A 22,342-nucleotide genomic window follows, 5' to 3' on the forward strand; every position below is an offset into this window, starting at 1 on the left:
TCCAGGTGTCCACCATACACTGTTAACTGTCTTAAACTGAAACGATTACAGTTCATACAATATCTCTAAAAAGTAAAGCTGTATTTTCAAATGGATTTCCTAAGAAAATACAGTTGTTAACACTTCTGTCAGAATGGCTTTGGGTTATAATTTTATTTCTATACAATGTGATTAAATCAGTGCCTTATTAATACAATTTTTGAGTTTGCTTATACCATTATAATATAAATAACTGTTGATTTATTATTTTAAAAGCCTGATTAAATAAATGATCACATAATATTAATAATCACATTGGAAAAATGAGAGAATTCATATTATTCATTTCAAAATTTCAAGCTACCTACTAATTATCTGTGAGTCACTGATACCATATTAAAATAGGGATATCCCTCTCTTGGTTATATTAATGAACATATTTTTCATATCTAGTAGAGATTGGAGGAAAAGCACGCTGGTCTGGGAGTGTGTAGGCTAGACTTTGAACTTTTTGTTTGTATACATACCAGAAAGGTGTGACAGTTACAAAAATACCACTTCTGTAAAAGACATTTTATATCATTGGAAAATAGTGAAAGCTTGCCTCAATAATGGCAATTTTAATTAAAGAGCTCTTTCATTATCTTTCTTTAAATAGCATATCAATAGAGTCAAGCATTTTAACATTAAGAGGCTTTTGTTTCTTTTTTTCACAAAAATAGTCCTCCACACAGCATCATTATATCAATTTATTTTGGCTTATGCACTTTGAGCCAATTTATTTTGACTTATGCATTAAAAATCAACAATTACAGAAATCAGTGTTCTCATGGTTTAACAGGTAATAATAAAAATGTATCTACTGCCTTCAAAGGATGCCTCTGAATCAGGTCCTTTCTAAAAGTCTTTCCTATTTACCTTTAAGCAAACTGAAAAATCACAGTTGCAAGAAAGCAACTGAATTTTCTGAGACACAAATCAATATACAATGATATGACAAAATGTCAAGCCACTTCTTTCCACACATTCTTGTTGCCACAATGAACCTTTTCTTATTGTATGTATTCTGTCACACTAGAAAATCATCCACTCAACCGGTTGGGGTACAGTGTTTAATTTATGTCCAAATACCAAGAATTTAGTTACATCTGACTAATCCCTTTGGAAAATATCAAATGAGCAAGAATCTATGCACTTGTTGAACTATTCATTCGTGTGCACCAATTTTTCCACTGAGGACTTCCCTGACATATAGGAGGGGGTAATGGAGAGGTTACAGAGTAAAACAAAACTAGTTCCATTTTGTTTTAAAATTTTTTAACTAGGTAGAGATATACAAAAGTCTACACATTAATTTTTATTTAAATTCTATACATTAATTTTTGACTAAGAACAAAGAACTTAAAACAGCAACAACAACTGGGGAAACTGGGCGGCTCAGTCGGTTAAGCGTCCGACTTCAGCTGGGGTCATGATCTCACAGTTCGTGAGCCTGAGCCCCGCGTCGGGCTCTATGCTGACAGCTTGGAGCCTGGAGCCTGCTTTGGATTCTGTCTCCCTCTCTCTCTAGCCCCTCCCCCACTCACGCTCTGTCTCTCTCTCTCTCTCTCTCTCAAAAATAAATAAACATTAAAAAAAAAAGCAGCAACAACTAAAACAAAAAAACAAAAACAAATATTTTATACTTTATTAAAATATTATAGTATTGAAATGACAGCAGGGGGGATGGGCCATATAGAAGCAGCTAAGAGAATAAGTGGCACAGTTTAAAAATAAATACTAATATTAAAATACGATTATATTTTGTAGTAAAATATGTGATTAGAAGGAATCATAGCAGATAATTAGCAATAACAAAAATCAAAGCATTAAAAATTGACATTCTGTTACATCAGTGATTTTACGGCTCTACGCAAAAAAAAAAATAAATAAAAATGGAGAAAATATCCTGAGCAGAAGCAACAGAAGGGAATAACTAAGAGCAATGAATAGAACTGTCATGTCCTATAGTCAGCTAAATAAAATAAACAGAACAATCATGGAAAGTAACTAGGTCAGAGAAAAATACCTGGGACCATCCACCTATAGGTGGCCTGTGCTCCACACTAGGGAACAATCCAGTGCCATGTTTCTCTTCTAACTTGAGGTAGCAAAAATTATTCACGCTTATGACATGATGTATGCTTTGAAACTTTTCAGACTTGACATTTTCAACCAAATCAATCACTCTGTATCCTCTCAGCTCTTTTCTAATTGATTCTGAATGTACAGAATGTTTGAAAAGCATTGCTGCTTTGACTAAAACAGTAATTTTCTACTCAGAGTCAGAAATGGTAAACCCGAGCAGTTCTCATACTGACAAGGTACAGTATCATCACAAGTATTATTCACCTAAATACAAGTTTTACTTCAGAAATTTACTGCCATCTTATATAATCTAGCTTTGAATCCTCTTCAAATTAGTGCTTATGTCTATTACAAACTTGTAAAATCAAAATGTGCCTCCATGTTTACCTCTGTCTTTTCCAAAAAGGGTTATTATGTTAATATTTATGAAGACTTCAGATTTCAGATATTCCTAGAATTTTATAAGTACTTCCTTTTCAAGTTCACTCAATGGCTTTCCATCATGCACATCTTTATGAAAACCACACTGTACTGAAGCATGAAAGGCAATACTGCTTCCTCCCGATCCTGTGGCTGACATCACTAATCAGACATCACCTTCTCAAATTCCTCAAGATGGTCTTCTAGCTGATCAAGACCAATTAGGGGTTGGCCTAAGTAGGAACCTATATAAAGTATTTAATATTTTAATGTTAAACAATGATTAATATTAAATAACTTTTTAAATAATACTTAGTTATTTAAAATCTTTAATAACTAGAACACAAGTACTAGTCAGTTAAAATGAGCTCCTAGCCAATCAGAAGGGATACCAGCTAGTGTGCTAAACTAGTACACCCCAAATGAATCCAGCACTAAGACTAAGAGATACACACAGTTTTGTGGTCTTTGGTGTAAAAGATTCATTTTTATACTTTTTTTGCATGTAATATATAAATTTGCTGGAAAAAAATATCTGCTACAATGATATACTGAATGTAAGACTTATTGACATGATGACCACATTTTTATGGCAGAAATAACAAAGATAAACCAGAGCAGTTAATTGTCTTGACACACAGTAATTATTTTAAAAATTTGCAAAATGTTTTATAATCTAATATATGCACACCCACCTAAAAGATGAAAAAAATTAAGTTAAAACTATTGTAATACAGAAATTTAACCAGAGTTAGGCACAGTTCTGTTAGGATTTTCTTATAGGGGTAGAGATCAGATTAGGATGGGATTTCAGGAAATTTATCAATGAAGGAAGCTGGTGGACCAGTGTCAGTTGCTTCAGAAAGTGGATGGAAGGTCAGTTGATACTTTGCAGCAATTACCCCAGAAGGGTTTACATCTGACATAATTTGAGGAAATTTCTTGAAAAGAATTTACCTCTGGATCTTCCATCAGCTCTATGTGAAAGGTGAACTTCATCTGACTAAGGAACTTCCTCTTTCAAACAAATCAGAAGGAAGTTCTCTGCCCCTTAAAATATTGTTATTGACTTTTGAGTGATCTCTGTGGCTCTGGGATGGAATGTGTAAGGGGTTTGAAGTGGAATTTGAGTGCACTGTTTACCCAATGTCATATGTTCCCTGCCCAAATATTGTGGCCATGCTATAATTGGCAAAACTGTTTCTTGCTGAGTACTGAGTGCAGGGAAGTTGTATGCTCATAAAAGGGATCTCAGCAGGGGTGGGAAAGGAGGGTGGTGGGGTGGGTATGGGGGTGAAGATCCCTGATGTGTAGCATTTAAACATTTTCTGTGGTTTAAATATTAGACCAGAATTAGGAGAAATGCACAGAATTGACTTCCACTATCAGGAACAAGCTGACATGAACCATTCTGGCACACCACTGGGGCACTTGTACTTGGCCTTTTAAGTGTAGAACAATATGTTACTCAGGGCTTTCCTAGGTGGTTGAAAACAGAAATGGGTATGCATTAGAGGTATAGGTTGCAGCTTGTGCCCAGGTCTTGGCAACGTAGAGCTAAGAAGCAGAGGAAGGTAAGAGGTGCATAATAGTAAGAGACAGATGACGGTAAGAGGACTTCACAGGAAATCCCAGCTAACAGAAAGTTAGAAATTGGGGGCGCCTGGGTGGCTCAGTCTGTTAAGCGTCCAACTTCAGCTCAGGTCACGATATCATGGTTTGTGGGTTTGTGCCCACATTAGGCTCGGTGCTGACAGCTCAGAGCCTGGAGTCTGCTTTAGATTCTGTGCCTCCCTCTCTCTGTCTCTGCCCCTTGCACCTCTCTCTCAAAAATAAATAAACATTAAAAAAAAGTTGGAATTGAACATAAGGCCTTTGAGACAGAGAGGGAGAAAGAAAGGGAGGGTTGGGAGAAAGATTGATGTGGACAGGACTGTTATGACAAGATACGGGGAAAACGAAAATCAGTATTTAACTATTTATGCCCTCAGTGCTAGACACTTTACTACAGAGCTCGTATAAATGGTGTTCAGTCTATCTTCAGAACACTCATATTTGGGAGTGTTTCTGCCCATTTTATAGATGAGAAAACTGGAGTGTAAAATATTTAAATGTTTTGCTAGTGCTCATAGCCTCATAGCAGTATTGAGCCATGCAGTTTGTAACTACTTACCTGACAGTTTCTCCTATTAGACTTCCAGCTGCATGTGGACAGTGTCTAGAGCCTTCTTATTTATCACTTTTGTCCCCTGTGACTGGCACCTAAGAGGTATGCAGTATGTATTTGCTGAATGTTGAATGTTGCCTGTTATATTACTCAAACCCAGATGGCTAAACGCTCTATTAGTCACCTAATCTTTCACTATCAAATTAAAATATAAGGAAAAACAAATTAATAATCATAGGGCACTTTATTTAATAAATGATACTCAACTTATTAAGGTAAGGATATTGAAGGAGTTGCAAATTCATTCAAGAGAATTCTTCCTGGAGGCCATGAAAGTAATTGGACAGAATTCTGCTGCTTTTAAAATCAATTAGTTTAGGGGCACCTGGGTCCCTCAGTCAGTTAAGCGTCCAACTTAGACTCAGGTCATGATCTCATGGTTTGTGAGTTCGAGCCCCATGTTGGGCTCTGTGCTGACAGCTCAGAGCCTGGAGCCGACTTCCAATTCTGTGTCTTCCTCTCTCTGGCCCTACCCCCCTCCTGCGCGTGTGCGTGTATGCTCTCTCTCTCTCTCTCAAAAAAAATTCAGCATTAAAAAACATTTTAAATCAATTAGATTAGCATATTGAAATAATACATAAACCTAAGGATCAACTTTTCTGCAGATCTTTCTAGTTCTGAAAAAAACTGAATTTGCAGCACCCACTGAAGTGAGGTAAATTTTATATGTAAGGTACATATTTTTTAATGTTTATTTATTTTTGAGAGACCAAGAGCGAGAGTGAGCGTGACAGTGACAGTGAGCATGAGCCCGGGAGGGGCAGAGAAAGAGGGGGACAGAGGATCCAAAGCAGGCTCGGAGCTGACAGCAGAGAGCCTGATGTGGGGCTCCGCCTAAGGAACCGTGAGTTCCAGCCCTGAGCCGAAGTTACATGCTTAAGAGACTGAGCCACCAGGTGCCCCTGATACAGAGTTTAGATATCATTTGTTAAACTATGGCTTGATATTTTACAAAATGAGAATAAGCAATGCTCTTCAGACCCAAGTTAACATGACTTGTCATTATGAATTTAAAGTAAAATATTTACTCCTAGATTCTTTGAGCTGTTAGTTTTAAATTAAAAATGTGATCAGATATTATATTTTATTATTTATTCATAATTAACAAGGCATTTTCCTGTTAATATTTGTCATATTAAACAGAAGACTAGAAGATTACATTCAGACAATATCATAAAAGTTTCAAATCATGATATATAGTTCTGATATTTTAATTTCTCCCATTTAAATGTATTTATTTTATACCATGTAATAACAATAGCTAACAGAGCGCTTTCTTTCTTTCTTTCTTTTTTTTTTTTACAGAGTGCTTTCTAAGTGCACTCTGTGTGCTCTACATGGTTTATATAATTTCTTCCCCACCATAGCCAATGGAGGTACTATACCATTCCCCTTATATGGATGAGAACACTGAGGCTTAGAGAGCTAAAGTGACCAACCCACAGTTGTACAGCCAGTAAGGAAGAATGCTACTCTGGGCTCTCTGAGGAATGGGGTAGTGATAAATGTGTTGATGACAATCTATCTTATGCACACAGTTAATGAGTTGTTGCAAATAAGTTTCTCCATAAAATTGCATTATTTGTTTTTACTTCCAGACACAAAATAATACTTAACAGGAAGAAAATTCCCAAATCCATAAACTGTATTAAAATGAAAACAAATCCTCTGTTCAAAAATATAAACACAGTAGACTCCAATCTCACCAACCTATATTAAATATTAATTGTTTCTTTTGCTTTTCTGCAGCTATGTGGGTTTCACAAAGGACAAAAGAAATAATTGCACAGGGATTACATAAAGCCATACATTCTATTTATAAAACTGACTAGACATTGTCAGCATTCACTACCAATGTCTTTGGTAGTATGATGACATTATAGTTGATATTTTTCTTTTAATAAAAATATGAATCACTGTTTACTCCCTGAAGCTAACCTCACTCATGCTAAATTATTTATGTATCCATTTTAATATGTATTTTGCATCTGACAGGACAACTCTCCTTAGGACCCCTTTACTGACCCACCTGTCATTATGATGGGGTAAACAATGTCACCTTTCTAGTGCACAATGAATTACAAAGAAGTTGCAAAGTACACCATCCATCATGCTGGCACTAAGTAGGTTTTTGAAGTAGATCTCAGATATCACAAATGCTGTTTAGACTGTTACCAGAAAGCAAAAATTGGAAGCTTAGACAAAACAGTCATATGATGAATGGACATGACAGCTCTTCAAAGAAAAGGGGCACTCCTCTTCTACAAATAACCTTGTCAACAGCAAAAGTAGTGGGGAGCTTTGTTGGCACTCAGACTAGAATAATTTAACAAGTGGTTAATGGCTCAGCCTGATAGAAATTCATGCAAACCCAGTGTACTCAAAATCAAAAAGTGGGTCAGCAGCAGCAACCTCTCAAGCTTGATTTTAATTAGGGAATGGTTTGAAGAGATACAGAAAATCACCCACATCCTATTAATTAGAATATGTGAGTTTCAATAATACACTTGTCTAAAACATATATATAAAATATATGCAAATATTCTATATGCATATAAAAGTCACCTAGAAACTGCTTTGCATTTGAAAATCATAATGCTAATATAGTTTGAGTTTTAAAAAAATCAACATCAATAAATTTATTGATATAAATATTTAAATTATTATGTAGTTAGTATAATGGATTTGAATTATTAATATAATTCTAAAAATAGTTATCATTAGTGTCTTCCTTCATCTAATTTGCATGGTTAATTTCTTCAAATACAAGGTGTTTGTTTTATCCATAATTGCATTTCAGTTCCTCTAACACTGCTCCCTTTGATTTAGGCCTTATTTCAAATGTAGAATATATTTCTACATGATAGCTAAGTTTATTTTTCCCTTTTAATAGCTTCTTTAAATCTTTCTCCATACTTCTTTTTTTAAAATGGTATTTTTTATAGCATTTTATAAATGGTAGATAATCCCAAAGTGACGTATGTCTTCATGGACATTTAAGCAGTTCCACAATTCTATAGTAGACCTTGGTTTCTTTAATATGGAACAAGGAAAATTTAAACATTTATAACTGATAAGATAAATGTGTGGAACTCTCAGAGATGTGGCTACGTGGGAACATAAAAAACTAACCCAGTGGGCCCGGCAGATTATTAGAGGCCCATGCTGAGGAAACAGGGACACAAATTATACTTTCATGCTTTTCCATATCACCTAAGTTATGGAATAATAAATAAATTGAAAAGCAAATTGATGAGGGTGATTCCAAGGACCCACACTAGCTTATGGGGTTTTGTTGTTCTGTGTTTTGGACACTTTTTTTTTTTTAAGGCTAGGAGATGAATCAACTGAAATAAAGAGGGAGGTGGAAATGTGAGGGGCTAATGAAGGTTTGAGAGTCTGGGAGAAAGTATGTAGGGTAACTTAAGCATCTTGACTTGAGACCAGAACTTCTGAACCAACAAAAGAGTGCTGGCAGGTCTCCCTTTCTTTTCATTGACACACAGGGAAGTTTCCATCGTTGCCTACCAGAAATAGTATATATTAATCAAATACAATGACATGAGTCATACACTAGAAATACTGCAGAAATTAATATTATATTAACTTTTAATGAATGATAAGGCTTTCCAAGGTAGTGGTTATATATGTGGTACTTCTGCTAAAAGTCAGAGAATGACATAACAGACCGCAGACAATGTGGAACCACCAGTAAATGGACACTCTCCACCCTCCCCAAAAATGAAAAGAAAAAAAAAAAACCAACAATAAGAATGTATCTATACAGTTACTTCAAATGATTTAAATATTTAATATATTAATCAGAGTTAACAAGGTAGATTCTTAAAAATCTGTGCCAGAATCATAGTATCGTTTCATTTGTTTTAAATGAGGCAATCTAAAGGTTTATAAAAGAAACAAAATGTGCTTATCAAGCGCATGGTATTTTTACATGGAGACAGAAAATTTGCCTATATAAAGGAGACATAACCAAATATATATTGCATCTAAGTGATATATTGTCCTTACTGTGGGCTAGGCTCTGTCCTCCAAGATTTACATATATTAGCTAATTTAATTTTCACAACAACCTTATAAACGTGCAACTATTATTATCTCCATTACAGAGATGAGGGAACTCAGCCCTAGATGGTTAAGTCACCATAAGTACCGTGGGAAATGAGATCTGAAACTAGTCCATGAGGCTCTACAAGCCAAGCACTTCACTGCCATGCCAAAGAACTGGCTAAGCCAGAAAAAGTAAAGCAATAATCCACATCTGGTTCCTTATCTCCTGTGCTCTCCATCAAGAAAGCAGAAGTGCTGTATCTCAAATCTTGGATCTGTGAATAATCATATCGATTTTCCACCTCATTTCTTGTGTGTGTACACGATCTCAAACACAACTGCTTTCATTTCTATTCTTTCTGTCCATAGCAATCCATTAACATGTGCCTCTTCAAAAACCAAAGAATAAAATGAACTTGTCCTATACCAGCTAAACAAAATTTGAATGACTCAGTCACACATTCAACACTTTTGAATTAAATTCTTCTAACATGTTTTCACTTTCGAAATATGACAAGAAGAAGGTCAAGCGATCCAAATCTTCCTTCTCCTTCCCTGGCACCTCTACACTGAGAACATTTAATGGTTACTTTTTTATGTTACATCTTGCCAGTGAGTTCAATTTAGATGAAAGCTGTTGTTTTCTAATTCCGTTTCACTATAAATGACAGAGACAAATGGTCATATTACCTCGAGAGTTCCTTTGGCAGAATAGGCTGCATATGAGTAAAGCAGATCTTGGCTGCTGTGTTTTCTGGCTTCTTCGCTGCAAGGCTGGCCATTAGGATGAAAGCATTGGCCACTGCTGCTCAGAGACACAGAGCTGGCAGAAGGGCCTGGCAGATTAAGCAACACAGAGTAATTTACAAACTGTACATCTTCTAGGCCCAGGGAAGTCCAGTGACTCTTAATCTTCTTTGAAATTTCTGTGTCATCTTCACTTTTATACAGTTGTACCAAATTTCTGAAAGAAATTTAAAAATCACACTCTAAATAAACGAAAAAAATTATCTCTTGAGTTATGACCATTTAATATATGAACAATTATTAACAGATGTAGGATATGAAAGATGAACTAGACAGGACACTATACAAGAAACTCACAGGCTGGGAAAGGTGGTGAGCTCGCAGAGAAATTACACTAAATCAAAGCAGAATGAATTAAGTTCTTAAATTAAGAACAAATAAAGCACTATGGGAATCCAAGGAAAAGGGTGATTAATGCCAACCAGTTCTTTTATTAGTTCTGATCTTTCTGTGGACATCAACATATAATCCATTTACAACTCAGTTCCAAGACTAGGGGTCATGCTGGTGAAAACAGTTTTGTATTGCAATTAATATGATCCCATATAGAGTTATGTGATTAATATATAGCTATTGCTATTTAAAATGATCTGGAGAGTGTTGGACTGAGGATGCCTGGTTAGCTAAATGTAACAGGGAGATTTCTGGTGGGCTGAAGTTCCACTTGGGAGGGGCCTGGGTCTCTTGGAATGCAGGAGGCCTGTGTAAACCACCCAGACTGGGGAATGCTCCTGGGCCTGCCCTCCCAGGCCTTTCTGCAGTCCCAGGGGAACTCCATTATCTATACATTGTATACAAAGTTTAGCAAAACAATAGGACACATAGACCTTTGCTGTATATCTCTGATTTGATTATTCTCTTGTGATTGTCATGTACCCTTTGTTTTTGCATGCCTGAAATGTATGCCCTCTGTACACAACAAGTCAACTGAGATTTGTGACTGGTCTGACACTGCAATAAATGAGAATAAGCTTGAGGCGAACGGGGTTCTTCCTCTGTGAGCATTGACTCCCATTCCTTTTTCTCTTTCTTAGCAAAGGGTAATCTTTCATGGGTTGGCACAGGGTTTGTTGGTCATTCCAAGCAAGAGAGAACACTTTTGATACAAATTACGTGCCAAATTACCTAATAATGTGAGCACAATGATATGCAATAAAATTGGTATATCATGCTAAAACCAACCACAGATTATCAAATCAATATGAAATTAATTTTTGCGTGTGCTTGCTGTAGTCTATATATTTATTCCTTATCTATTCTGTAATCCAATGACACTATTTTTCCTTATGACATCCTAAAAGCCAGACAAAACCTGTAAAAATAGATATACACATGCACGCGCAAACACACGTACACACACGTATGAGCAGAACCTAGAACAAAATCAGAAATGGGAAATTTAAAAATATTAATACAGTAAAGTTTTGTTTAGGGCTAGGATACAAAGGGACCAGTTTATTTTTTGACAAAAATATATCTTCTTATAAGAATTTTCTTGCTATCCAAAACATTACTTAAATGGATACTACTTAAGTGGATACTGTTTTATTTTTTCCCATCACATTATTTTTCTCACACATATTTGATTTTTTAGGACTCTATTTATTCAATAATCCCCAAATGAAAGACATCTGAAAAAGGAATAAAAAATACACACATCAGAAAAAAATACATATAATATAGAAAAGCATTACTAGAGACAAAAAAGTAGGTGTGCTGACATAGCTAAAAGGCGGTCTATACATAAAGATGAAATAATAAATAATTTCCCAATTGCTTTCTAAGGTTATTTCTATTTTTTTTTAATATGCAGTTTGACCAATTATCAATGCCATGTAAATTTTATGAAAGAGTTGATTGAAAGAATTTCACTTTTTCTTCTGAAAAAGACTTGTGGGCCTTCTGTTTTGTGTGTGTGTGTGTGTGTGTGTGTGTGTGTGTGTGTGTGTGCGTGTGTTTGGCAGGGGAGGTTTTTGTATGGTTGGCAAATTAGATTGTATATATTTAAAGTGTACAATATGATTTGATATACATGTATGTTATGAAATTATCACAAATTACCACATCCATCACCTCAATATTTACCTTATGTCTGTATGTGTTGTATGTTGAAGTTTTTAAAATTTCTTTTACGTTTATTTATTTTTGAGAGAGAAAGAAAGAAGGAGTGGCAGAGAGAGAGGGAGACAGGATCTGAAGCAGGCTCTGTGCTGATAGCAGAGAGCCCCACGTGGGTCTCAAACTGAGGAACCATGAGATCATGACCTGAGTCGAAGTCAGACACTCAACCCAACCAACTGAGCCACCCAGGCACTTCTGTGTGTTGAAATATTTAGGATGTCCTCTCTTAGCAAATTTGAAGTACATAATGCAGTATTAACAATACTCACCATGCTGTACAGTAGGTCCTCAGAAACTATGCCTCTTATAACTGAAAGCTTGTATCCCCTTGACCAACACGTCTTCCTTTCCGCCACCCCCAGTGCCCTGGCAGCTATGATTATACTCTTACTATGAGTTTGTTTGTTGGCTTTTTAGATTACATACATAAAAGATATGACTCAGTATCTGCTTTTCTCAGTCTCTGTCTTATTGCACTTACCCTCTGTGAGATATCTCTGTTGTCACAAAGCCATGATCTCATTTTTTATGGTTGAATAATATTCTACTGCACATTGATCCCACATTTTCTTTATACATTCATCCATACATGAGCACTTAGGTTATTTTTGTACTTTGGCAATTGTAAATAATGCTGCAATGAACATGAGTGCAAATATCTCTTCTAGATACCGATATAATTTCCTTTGGATATATACCCAGAAGTGGATTGCTGGATCATATGGTTTTCTAGTTTTAATTTTCTGAGGAAACTCCATACTGTTTTCCATAATGTCTGTACCAGTTTACATTCTCACCAATAGTGTACAAAGGTTATATTTTCTTCACATCCTCATCAGTATGTTTTTTTATTTTGTTTTGTTTTGTTTTGTTTATAACAGACATTCTAATAGATGTATGGTGGTATCTCATTGAGGTTTTGTTTTGTATCCCCTGATGATTAATGATGTTGAGCACCTTCATGTATCTGTTGGTCATTTGTATATATTTTTTGGAAAAATGTCTATTCAGATCCTTTGTCCATTTTTAAATTGGACTGTTTGTGATTTTTTGCTACTGAATTGTATAAATTCTTCACTGTCATTCACTTTATTTTTATTTTTTTAATGTTTATTTATTTTTGAGAGAGAGAGAGAGAGAGAGTGCAAGCAGGGGAGGGGCAGAGAGAGAGGGAAACACAGAATCTGAAGCAAGCTCCAGGCTCTGAGCTGTCAGCACAAGGCCGGACACAGGGCTCAAACTCATGAGCTGCAAGATCATGATCTGAGCGGAAGTCGGATGCCTAACCGACTGAGCCACCCAGGCGCCCACTGTCATTTACTTCATATCATGCATAGGGAAGGCTGCTGGGGGAGATGGCTCCACCAAGAGTCAGACTGATGTTCAGCCAAGACTGCACTAAGTCCTGTACCCCAAGGTAAGGCAAAAATTAATTACTGGTCAGGATCTGTGATAAAGGTTTTTTACCAGGGGTGGGGATAAATAAAATATGGACCCCTTATCAAATATATGTTGTGTAAATATTTTCTCTCATTCCACAGACTTTTCTCATTTTGTTGTTTCCTTTGCTGTGCAGAAGCTTTTTAGTTTGATGTAGTCTCACTTGTTTAGTTTTGCTTTGTTGCCTATGCTTTTGTTGTCATATCAAAAAAAAGTTGCTAGGACCGACGTCAAGAAATATTCCCTTTGTTTGTTTTCTTCTGGGAGTATTGCAGTTTCAATTTTATATTTAAGATTTCAATCTGTTTCAAATTAATTTTTGTGAATGGTGAGATATAGGGGTTCAATTTAATTCTTTTGCATCTGAATTCCAGTTTTTCAACACTGTTTATTGAAGAAACTATTCTTTCCCCATTTTCTATCCTGGCTTCTTTGTCAAAAATTAATTGACGTATATGTATGGATTTATTTCTGGGGACTCTATCCTGTTGCATTGGTCTATTTTTGGTCATTGGATCTGTTTCATTTGTCATTTTTTTCAAAGTTTATGTATTTATTTTTGAGAGAGTGCACGTGCACCCACGAGTGGGATAGGGGTGGAGAGAGGGAGAAAGAGGATCCCAGGCAGGCTCAGCACTGTCACTGTGGAGCTGGATATGGGGCTGGAACTCACAAACAGTGAGATCATGACCTGAGCCCAAATCAAGAGTCAGATGCTTTAACAGATGGAGCCAACCAGGTGCCTATTGGTCATTGTTGATAAACAGATCACTTTTTATGATCAGCCTTTAGGCCATACTGTAATATTTTGATTATTATAGATTTAAATCAAGAAATGTGATGTGTCCGGATTTGTTCTTCTTTCTCAAGATAGCTTTGGCTACTCAGGGGCTTTTATGGTTCCATGTAAGTTTTAGGGTTGTTCTTTTTCTGTGGAAAATGCCATTGGAATTTTGATAGGGATTGCAATGAATCTGTAGATTACTTTGGGTAGTATGTTCATTTTAACAATACTAATTCTTCTAATCGAAGAACATGAGATACTCTTCCATTTTATTTGTGTCTTTTTTACATTTTTTTCACCAATGTCTTATAGTTTTCAGTATATATGTCTTTTACTTCCTTGGTTAAGTTTATTCCTAAGTATTTTATTATTTTTAGTGCTATTATAAATAATATTTTTTCTTAATTTCCGTGTCATATAGTTTGTCACTAGTGTGTAGAAATGCAACTGATTTTTTATATTGATTTTGTATCCTGCAACTTTAACTGAATTCATTAGTTCTAATGTTTTTTGTGGAAGCTGTAAGGTTTTCTGTATATACAATCATGTCATGTGTAAACAGAATTTTACTTCTTTATTTCCAATATAAACAAGTAATGTATATATGTATGCCTAATTGTTCTGACTAGGACTTCCAGTAATGTATTAAAGAAAAGTGGAGAGATTGAGAATCTTTGTCTTTTTCCTACTTTTAAAGTAAAGACTTTTACCTATTCATTGTTAAGTATGATGTTAGCTATGAACTTGCCTTTATTATGTTATGTATTCCTTACATACATAATATAATGAAAATTTTTATAATGATAGGATGTTGAATTTTGTCCTATGTTTTTTTTCTGCATCTGTTGAGATGATTATGATTTTTATCCTCGGGCACCTGTTGGGATGAGCACTGGGTGTTGTATGGAAACCAATTTGACAATAAATTTCATATTTAAAAAAAGATTTTTATCCTTCATTCTGTTTAGATGGTGTACCAAATTTATTGATTTGTATATTTTCAGCCATCCTTGAATTTCAAGAGTAAATCCCACTTGATCATGGTGTATGATTCTTTAAATATATTGTTGAATTCTGTTTGCTAGTATTTTGTGTGGGGATTTTTACATCTAGGTTCATCAGGGTATTGGCCTATAATTTTCTTTTCTTATAGTATTCTTATCTAGCTTTGGTATCTTTTGGCCTGAGATAATGAGTTTCAACTTTTTGGAAGAGTTTAAGAAGGTCTAGCATTAATTGCTCTTTAAATGTTTGAAAGAATTCACCAGTAAAGCCATCTGATCCTGGGGTTTTCTTGGTTTGGAGGTTTTGATTATTGATCCAATCTTCTTCCTAGTTATGCATCAGTTCAGATTTTCTATTTTTTCATGATTCAGTCTTGGTTGGTTGTATAGTTCTAGGAATTTACCCATCTCTTTTAGGTTGTGCAATTTGGTGACATATGATAACTCATAGTAATCTCTCGTTTCTTTGTATTTCTGTGGTTTCAGTAAATGTCTCTACCTTTATTTCTAATTTTGAGTTCTCTCTTTTGTCTTATTTAGTCTAGCTAGAGGTTTGTCAATTTTATATTTAAAAAGAAAAAGCTCTTAGTTTCATTGATCTTTTTATTGTTTTCCTAGTCTCCATTTCACTTATTTCTGCTCTGATCTTTATTTCCTTCCTTCTGCTAAGCTTGGGATTAGTTGGTTCTTCTTTTCCTAGCTCTTTAGAGTATAAAGTAAGGTTATTCATTTAAATGTCTGTATATAATTGTTATATCCTCTTGATGAATTGAAACCCATCATATAGTGACCTTCTTTGTCTAGTTAGACACAGTTTTTGACATGTCTATTTGTCTAATATAAGATTGCACAGGTCCTCAGTGGCAGATGCCATGGGTGTACACAGTAGTAGTGAGAGCTATTAGGGTCAGGGCAAAGGCTTCTGGGGACTTCCTCTTTCTTTTTCTCCCATGGGGGATATCGTGACCAAGGGTATCTCTCTCAGTGCCTGGTCAGCTTGCAGCACCCTTGCAGTGGTCGTGATACTGGTATCTGATGCATAGACACTCACAAAGCAATCACAAAGCCAGGGTCTAGAGTGTAGACACTAATAGAGTGGTAGTGGCTCCCCAGGCCCAGAGCTTTGGCAAGCCCACAGCAGTAGTGACTCCAGTGCCTGAGCTACAGGAATATACAAAGTGACAGCTATATGCAGGTCTAAATTGTGGGAGCATGTAGAGCAGCTATGGCTCTAGGGTCGAGGGATGCACATGGTTGGGTGGTGGCGGCAGCCGTGGTCCTGTGCAATAGTAGCTCCTTCAGGTGGAGGAGGGGCACAGTAGCATATCCCTTCCTTAGGAATCTGCAGCAGTGATAGCTTTTGGTTAACTCAGTGGTGAATGCTGCTGGTGTCCTCTGAGGGTCAGGCCGCTGAAGTCCATACCAACAAACATCACGGGGTTTCTATTATGAAAGCTCTGGAGAGTCTGTGCCTGAGGTCCTCACTGGCAAAGACTGCTTGAGTCCTCCATGGAGTTAGCCACTGGGAACCACAGAGGAAAGGCCTCTACTCTTCTTCTTGGTTCCTAACCACTTCTGGATGCCTCAGCTAAGCCAATCTCAATCCTTTCCATGTAGTTATTCTCCATTTTGCCCCATTGTGTTGCTGTATGTTCTTAATTGGACTCTTGAGCCCTCCCAAAGCTATTTTAATTCTTGGATACCTAATTGTTATTTGTGGGGAGATGATGGCTGGTAAAACCTACTCCCTCATCCAGCTCTCTATCTCTCTATCCTGTTCTTTTGTTGCTTTATCTGACTTCTGTATCCCCATCCTCTTTCTTTACTGCTACTGTAGTTTTCTCTGCACTACTTGGAGTAGGGAAGGTAAACTAATTGAATTGAAAGTTAACTCAGTTTGAGGATTCAGTTATTTATAAAGATGCATCAATAATGTTCTTTTGTAATATATATATATAGAAATGCAGAACACATATTTTATTTATGCACATTTGGCTGTATATTAGTCAACATTAACAGAAAAACAAAAGTGAAATCTCAATAGTCTTTTTTGTTGTTGTCCTTCTGCTCAGTTAATTGATGAGCATGAATCTATCCATGAGTATGTAAAATGTTTAATCTATCATTTGTTTTGTTGGTCTCAATTCCAAAGCACTTTACAGTATAAGCAACTCAAAAAACGTTAAATTTTTCAAGATGTATATATTATATAAGATGGCCTTGAAAAGCAAATCAAATACTTCTTTAGGGACACAACTGAAGAATTAGTAATTTGTCCCAATGCTGGAGAATTTCTATTTATTATTCAGTACTAAGCTAAAATTTATGAAGAGAGAATATCTGCATGCTCTACTTCACTCTGAATTGAAGGGATATATACTTTTTGTATTATAATTTCATTTTTTATACTATGAAAAATGGAATATATAAAGAACATATATATAAAGTATAAAGAATGATGAAGGAACAACCCAGATTATGAGGTATAACATCTCTGATATTATTGAAGCCCCTTTGGTACTCTTTATTTATTGGTATCCCCCCAAAAAATCTGATTTTTTTTCTTTTTTTGCATCTCATTGCCTTTTTTTGTATAAATAATATATATGTATATATATATATATATGACGTTAACAATTAACCCTTTATTTTTTGAATATTTGCTTTTATATAGTTGGTATTTCATATAGATATAGATATAGATATAGATATAGATATAGATATAGATATAGATATAGATGTATATATCCATTTTCCACAGATTTAGTGAGATATAATTTGTATAAAACATTGTATAAGTTAAGGTGTACAACACGTTAATTTGATACACGTTATTGCAAAACGATTACCACCATAGTGTTTGCTAACACCTCCACACATCACATAACCATCGCAACTTACAGCATGGTGATTATAGTTAAAATATATATTCTTTTGTGTTTTTTTATCACTTACTATTAGGTTTCTGAGATTCCTCCTGAGTTATCAATTTCCTAAGATAAATATTTTAAAATTGTTCCCGGTTTTCCATTATTAAGAAAGACAAGAAATCATTAGGTAAACTATTTTCTTTTTCAAAGGAGAAAGCAAATATACGAAATTAGAAAATAACCACAGGCACAGAAGAAACTTAAAATAAAAACAAAAAAATAAAAAATAAAAACAAAAACAAACAAAAACTATGAGAACATCTACACAGCTCAGTGTAAATAAACTTTCCATGAACACCTGGATGACAGAATTCTTCCTTTGTCCCCCAGCTCCTCTCTCTGCCCTCTCCGTCCTGCATGCCTTGAAGGTTGACCTTTATGAAACTTTGTCAAGTCTTCTGGTTTATAGTCAGTTTTAGGTTCAGCCAATGAGACATGAGAGGGCATGAGAAGAGACTTTCCCCCCCACCAGGTCTCTTCTTTCACCAAAGGCACAGTAAAAAAAAAAAAAAAAAAAAAAAAAAAAAATTATTGTTCATATTTCCTGATAGACATATGCAGGGGTTTCTCTAGGCAAGGAGGGCATTTACAGGTATATCTTTAGTAAGAAGCACTAAAATGCCTTTACAAGGGTTTTAATTATTAAAAGTTCTGTTTCCTCCATGCCTCACCAACACTTGATGTTGTCTTTTACTTTATTTCATTTTATAATTCTGCCAATGCGGTGGGTGTAAAATTGTACATCATTGTTTGTTTAACTCAAAAGTACCATTACTGGGTTGCAGAGTATGCTATGTAGTTTTACAAAGCTCTTTATACCACTGCCATTATTTAAGAGGTCCTATCTTCAGCGGATCTAATTCTTGCTAACAAATGAGCATAAAATTGTATCCCATTGAAGTTTTTATTTACATTTCCATAATTACTCTTGAGGATATTTTCATGTATTATTTAGCTATGTTTGTTCCCTTTTCTTTGTTGTGACTGTGTACTTGGCCCATATTTATGGAAGTTTTTCTATATTCTGGATAATCCCTTTTAGGTCATAGATGACATGTTCTACGAGGTTTTGGCTTCTCTTTAATTTTTAATGTCTTATGATAAATAGAAGTTCATAATTTCAATGTACATAATTTTAATATAATGCAGTGGTCTGCACATTTTTTCTTCTTAAACCTAAGGTAATAAAATTATTCTCATTTTTTCCCCTAAAATTTTAAGGAATTTGTTTTTCAACATTTCAATGTTTACTTGGAGTGTGTTTGTGTATGTTGGGGGTGGGGTTTGAAGTGGGAATTCAGTATCACTTTCCATATAAATAACCATTCTTGTATCCTTTGTGACCATGTTCACCATCGTGCAATGACACTTCTGTCGTTTATGAATTTCCATATGTGTGTGGGTCTGTCTGGGCTCCCCAATGAGTTTCATCAGTCTTTTTGATCCATCTCCATTACAACATGCTATTTTAATTATTTTTACTTTCTAATACATGTTAATATTTGGAATGGCACGTCCTCCTACTTCCTCAAGAACATCTTCATTATTTTTTCTCTTCCACATTGATAATGTAATGAGCTTATCAATTTCCTTACCAAGATTGTATCTGGAATTACACTGAGATTAAAAAGATCTATTTGAGGAGAAATGTCATCCTTATATGAGCACTGGGTGTTGTATGGAAACCAATTTGACAATAATTTCATTAAAAAAATAAATAAAAAGAAAGAAAGAAAAGAAAGAAAGAAAGAAAGAAAGAAAGAAAGAAATGTCATCCTTATAATAACATAAAAATAAATTCTTAATATTTCCAATATCAGTCAATGCTAACATAAAAATGTTTTAAAATGAAAGTATTTTTCTGCTTATTGCTGATACAGAATACTGTTCTGTTCTTCTATCAAATAATCCTGCTAAACTTCCTTATTAATTATAATGTTTTCTTTCTTTGAGTTTTCTACATAAAAAATGTGATAAGCAAATAATGAAGGTATTGTTACTTCCTTTCTAGTCACTTAGAGATGTTATTCCTTTTTTTATTATTATTACTATGCATTATTATTATACTATTACCTCCAGAAAATATTTAATAAAAATTTAATAAGGTGTGATAGCGGTCATCTGTTTCATATTCCAAATATCAGGTTAAAGATATTCCTCCCATCCTTATTTTGATAAAAGTTGTTTTATGAATCAGTATTAAATTTTATCATCAATTCTGATGCATTTATTAAGACCATCATATCATATCCTTTCCTTTAATATGATGGATTACATTAATCAATTTTTTAGCATTCAAACTTGCATTCCTAAGTAACTCACTTAGTAGAATACATTATCATTTCTGGCTTTTATGCAATTTATTTTGCCAACATTTTATTTACAATTTTCATGTCTGTTTTTATAAGTAAAGTTGGTAGATAGTGTTCCTTTCAGACATCATTTCTATTGGATTTTGGTTTGAAGTTTTCCAAACCTCATAAAATGAGATAGAGATCTCATTTCTTCTTGATCTGGTCTCTGGGAGAACTTGAACATAATTATAATTTTTGAAAGATACAAATTATTCTTAAACTAAACATTGTCTATACTTGATGTTCTTATTATGAGAGAACAGTGAACTGCTGATTCAATGTCTTTAATGCTCTAAGAATTTTATGCTTTCTTCTTTGAATCAGGGCTCTTCCATTCATCCCTGTGTCACCTGCTATTAAGCCTCAAAGTTCTAGGTTTCTGGTTTTATCACTTGCCACAGCGCTCTTTCCTAAGTTTTGGTCCTGTTGGGGATTTCTCTTACTATTCTATCAGCTCAGGATAGTGATGCTTTAAAGGAGGTTTATTATAATGTATACAGAATCTATCTGTTTTTCAGAGTATCTATTTTAAAAACTGCCCAACACAGAAATGCACTAGCTTGAGTACCCACCTTCCATGTAAGACATAATTTCTTTGTAAGTACTGACGGCTATTCCCACAACATCCAAGGGAATGAAAAAGCAGTTAAGAATTATGATTCATGTTCCTGTTTTTTTCCACAGACTTATAATATGGATAACTTATTCAAAATTGATTGTGTGATATCACTTTGCACATTACCCTACCTGATGAAAATTATTCAAATCTCGTATATTATGATGGTTGATTGGATTTAAGGGAAAACGAAATTCCCTATATAGTAACCGAAAGAGTGCCATTATATCAATATGTGTATAAAAGAAAAAGTATCCTGAAAAATGTTAATGAAGTGTTTGTATACACATGATTATAAAATTACTGGTCTTTTAAAAATGACAGAGGGAACAAAAATTTTTAATAAATATTAGCTTACAATAAAAAAATAACAGTAAGTTAATAAATACTTGTTCAAATTAAATTTTCCTAAGATTATTTTTTTTAATTCTGTTGCCTTTGCAATTGTATTTTAAATTTGTCAAATTGTTTATAATGCTCTCGTCCCCCCACCCTGCCTAAAAAAAGACTTAAAGAGACTATGTGAGTTCCAAGTTCTGAAATTATGTAAACTTTAATCTAAATTATTTTATTTTTTATTTAGGTTTTAAATTTTTTAAAGTTTATTTATTGTTGCGAGAGAGAGAGAGAGGGAACATGAGCAGGGGAGAGGCAGAGAGAGAGAGGGAGAGAGAGGATCCTAAGCAGGCTCCTTACTGACAGTACACAGCCCAACGTGGGTCTCAAACTCACGAACCGTGAGATCATGACCTGAGCCAAAATCAAAAGTCAGCTGCTTAACCAACTGAGCCAACCAGGTGCCCCATAATCTAAATTGTTTTAAATAACCAGTGGTCATTAAGAAAAAGTCTTATTGATACATATGTTTTAATCAAAGGATTCTATTCATTAACATTTCAAATCACTTAAAATATTAAAATGCCTAAATTTTACTGAGAATTTCCACTATCTTTCTTAACTTCTCCCCCTCCCATAAGGATTTTGGGATTTATGGCGAAGAGTTCTGTTATAATTAGGTAATTTGCTATATTCAAAGACTAATGTTATTTAGTAATTAGGTGCAGTGCAATCTCAATTTACTAATTTCAGAGAAGGCTGCAAAACTAGGAGTGTGTCACCTACAATCACAAGGTATTTGACAGAAAGTTTTACTCTGCCTTAATTTTTAAAATAAGAGTTTCCATGGGCCAGTAGTCTTGGCAGGCAACATAATGAACTGTCATGCCTGAGACCTGAATTTGGAAGCTTTGCAATAGCATTCCTTTGGCCAGTGGAGACTGGAAATGGGAGGATTTTGGCTTTGGTAGACAAAATTCTGTTTATATCAATGTTCAACACCTGCTACTGGATGAGCCTCAGACCAACACTGATGTTAGAATTGGAGGCAGCGATGCATGTAGTATTCCTAGTACCAGGGTGAGTGCCAAGATCACATTGTAAACGAATGGAGAAAGAAACCATCTAA

General features: G+C 34.9%; 1 protein-coding gene across 18 annotated transcripts in view; it reads right to left on the reverse strand.

Moving 5' to 3' along the window:
• The window catches only part of NAALADL2 (N-acetylated alpha-linked acidic dipeptidase like 2), a 1,331,477-nt gene that overhangs the window by 538,494 nt on the left and 770,641 nt on the right, over positions 1-22,342 (reverse strand). For all 18 annotated transcript variants that reach the window (XM_042998927.1, XM_042998921.1, XM_042998913.1 and 15 more), the window contains one exon: positions 9,512-9,785. In XM_042998927.1, the coding sequence (XP_042854861.1) occupies positions 9,512-9,785 (274 nt within the window). The remainder of the gene's footprint in view (positions 1-9,511; positions 9,786-22,342) is intronic.

This window comes from Panthera tigris, chromosome C2, assembly GCF_018350195.1.
Source record: "Panthera tigris isolate Pti1 chromosome C2, P.tigris_Pti1_mat1.1, whole genome shotgun sequence".
Classification (NCBI taxonomy): domain Eukaryota; kingdom Metazoa; phylum Chordata; class Mammalia; order Carnivora; family Felidae; genus Panthera; species Panthera tigris.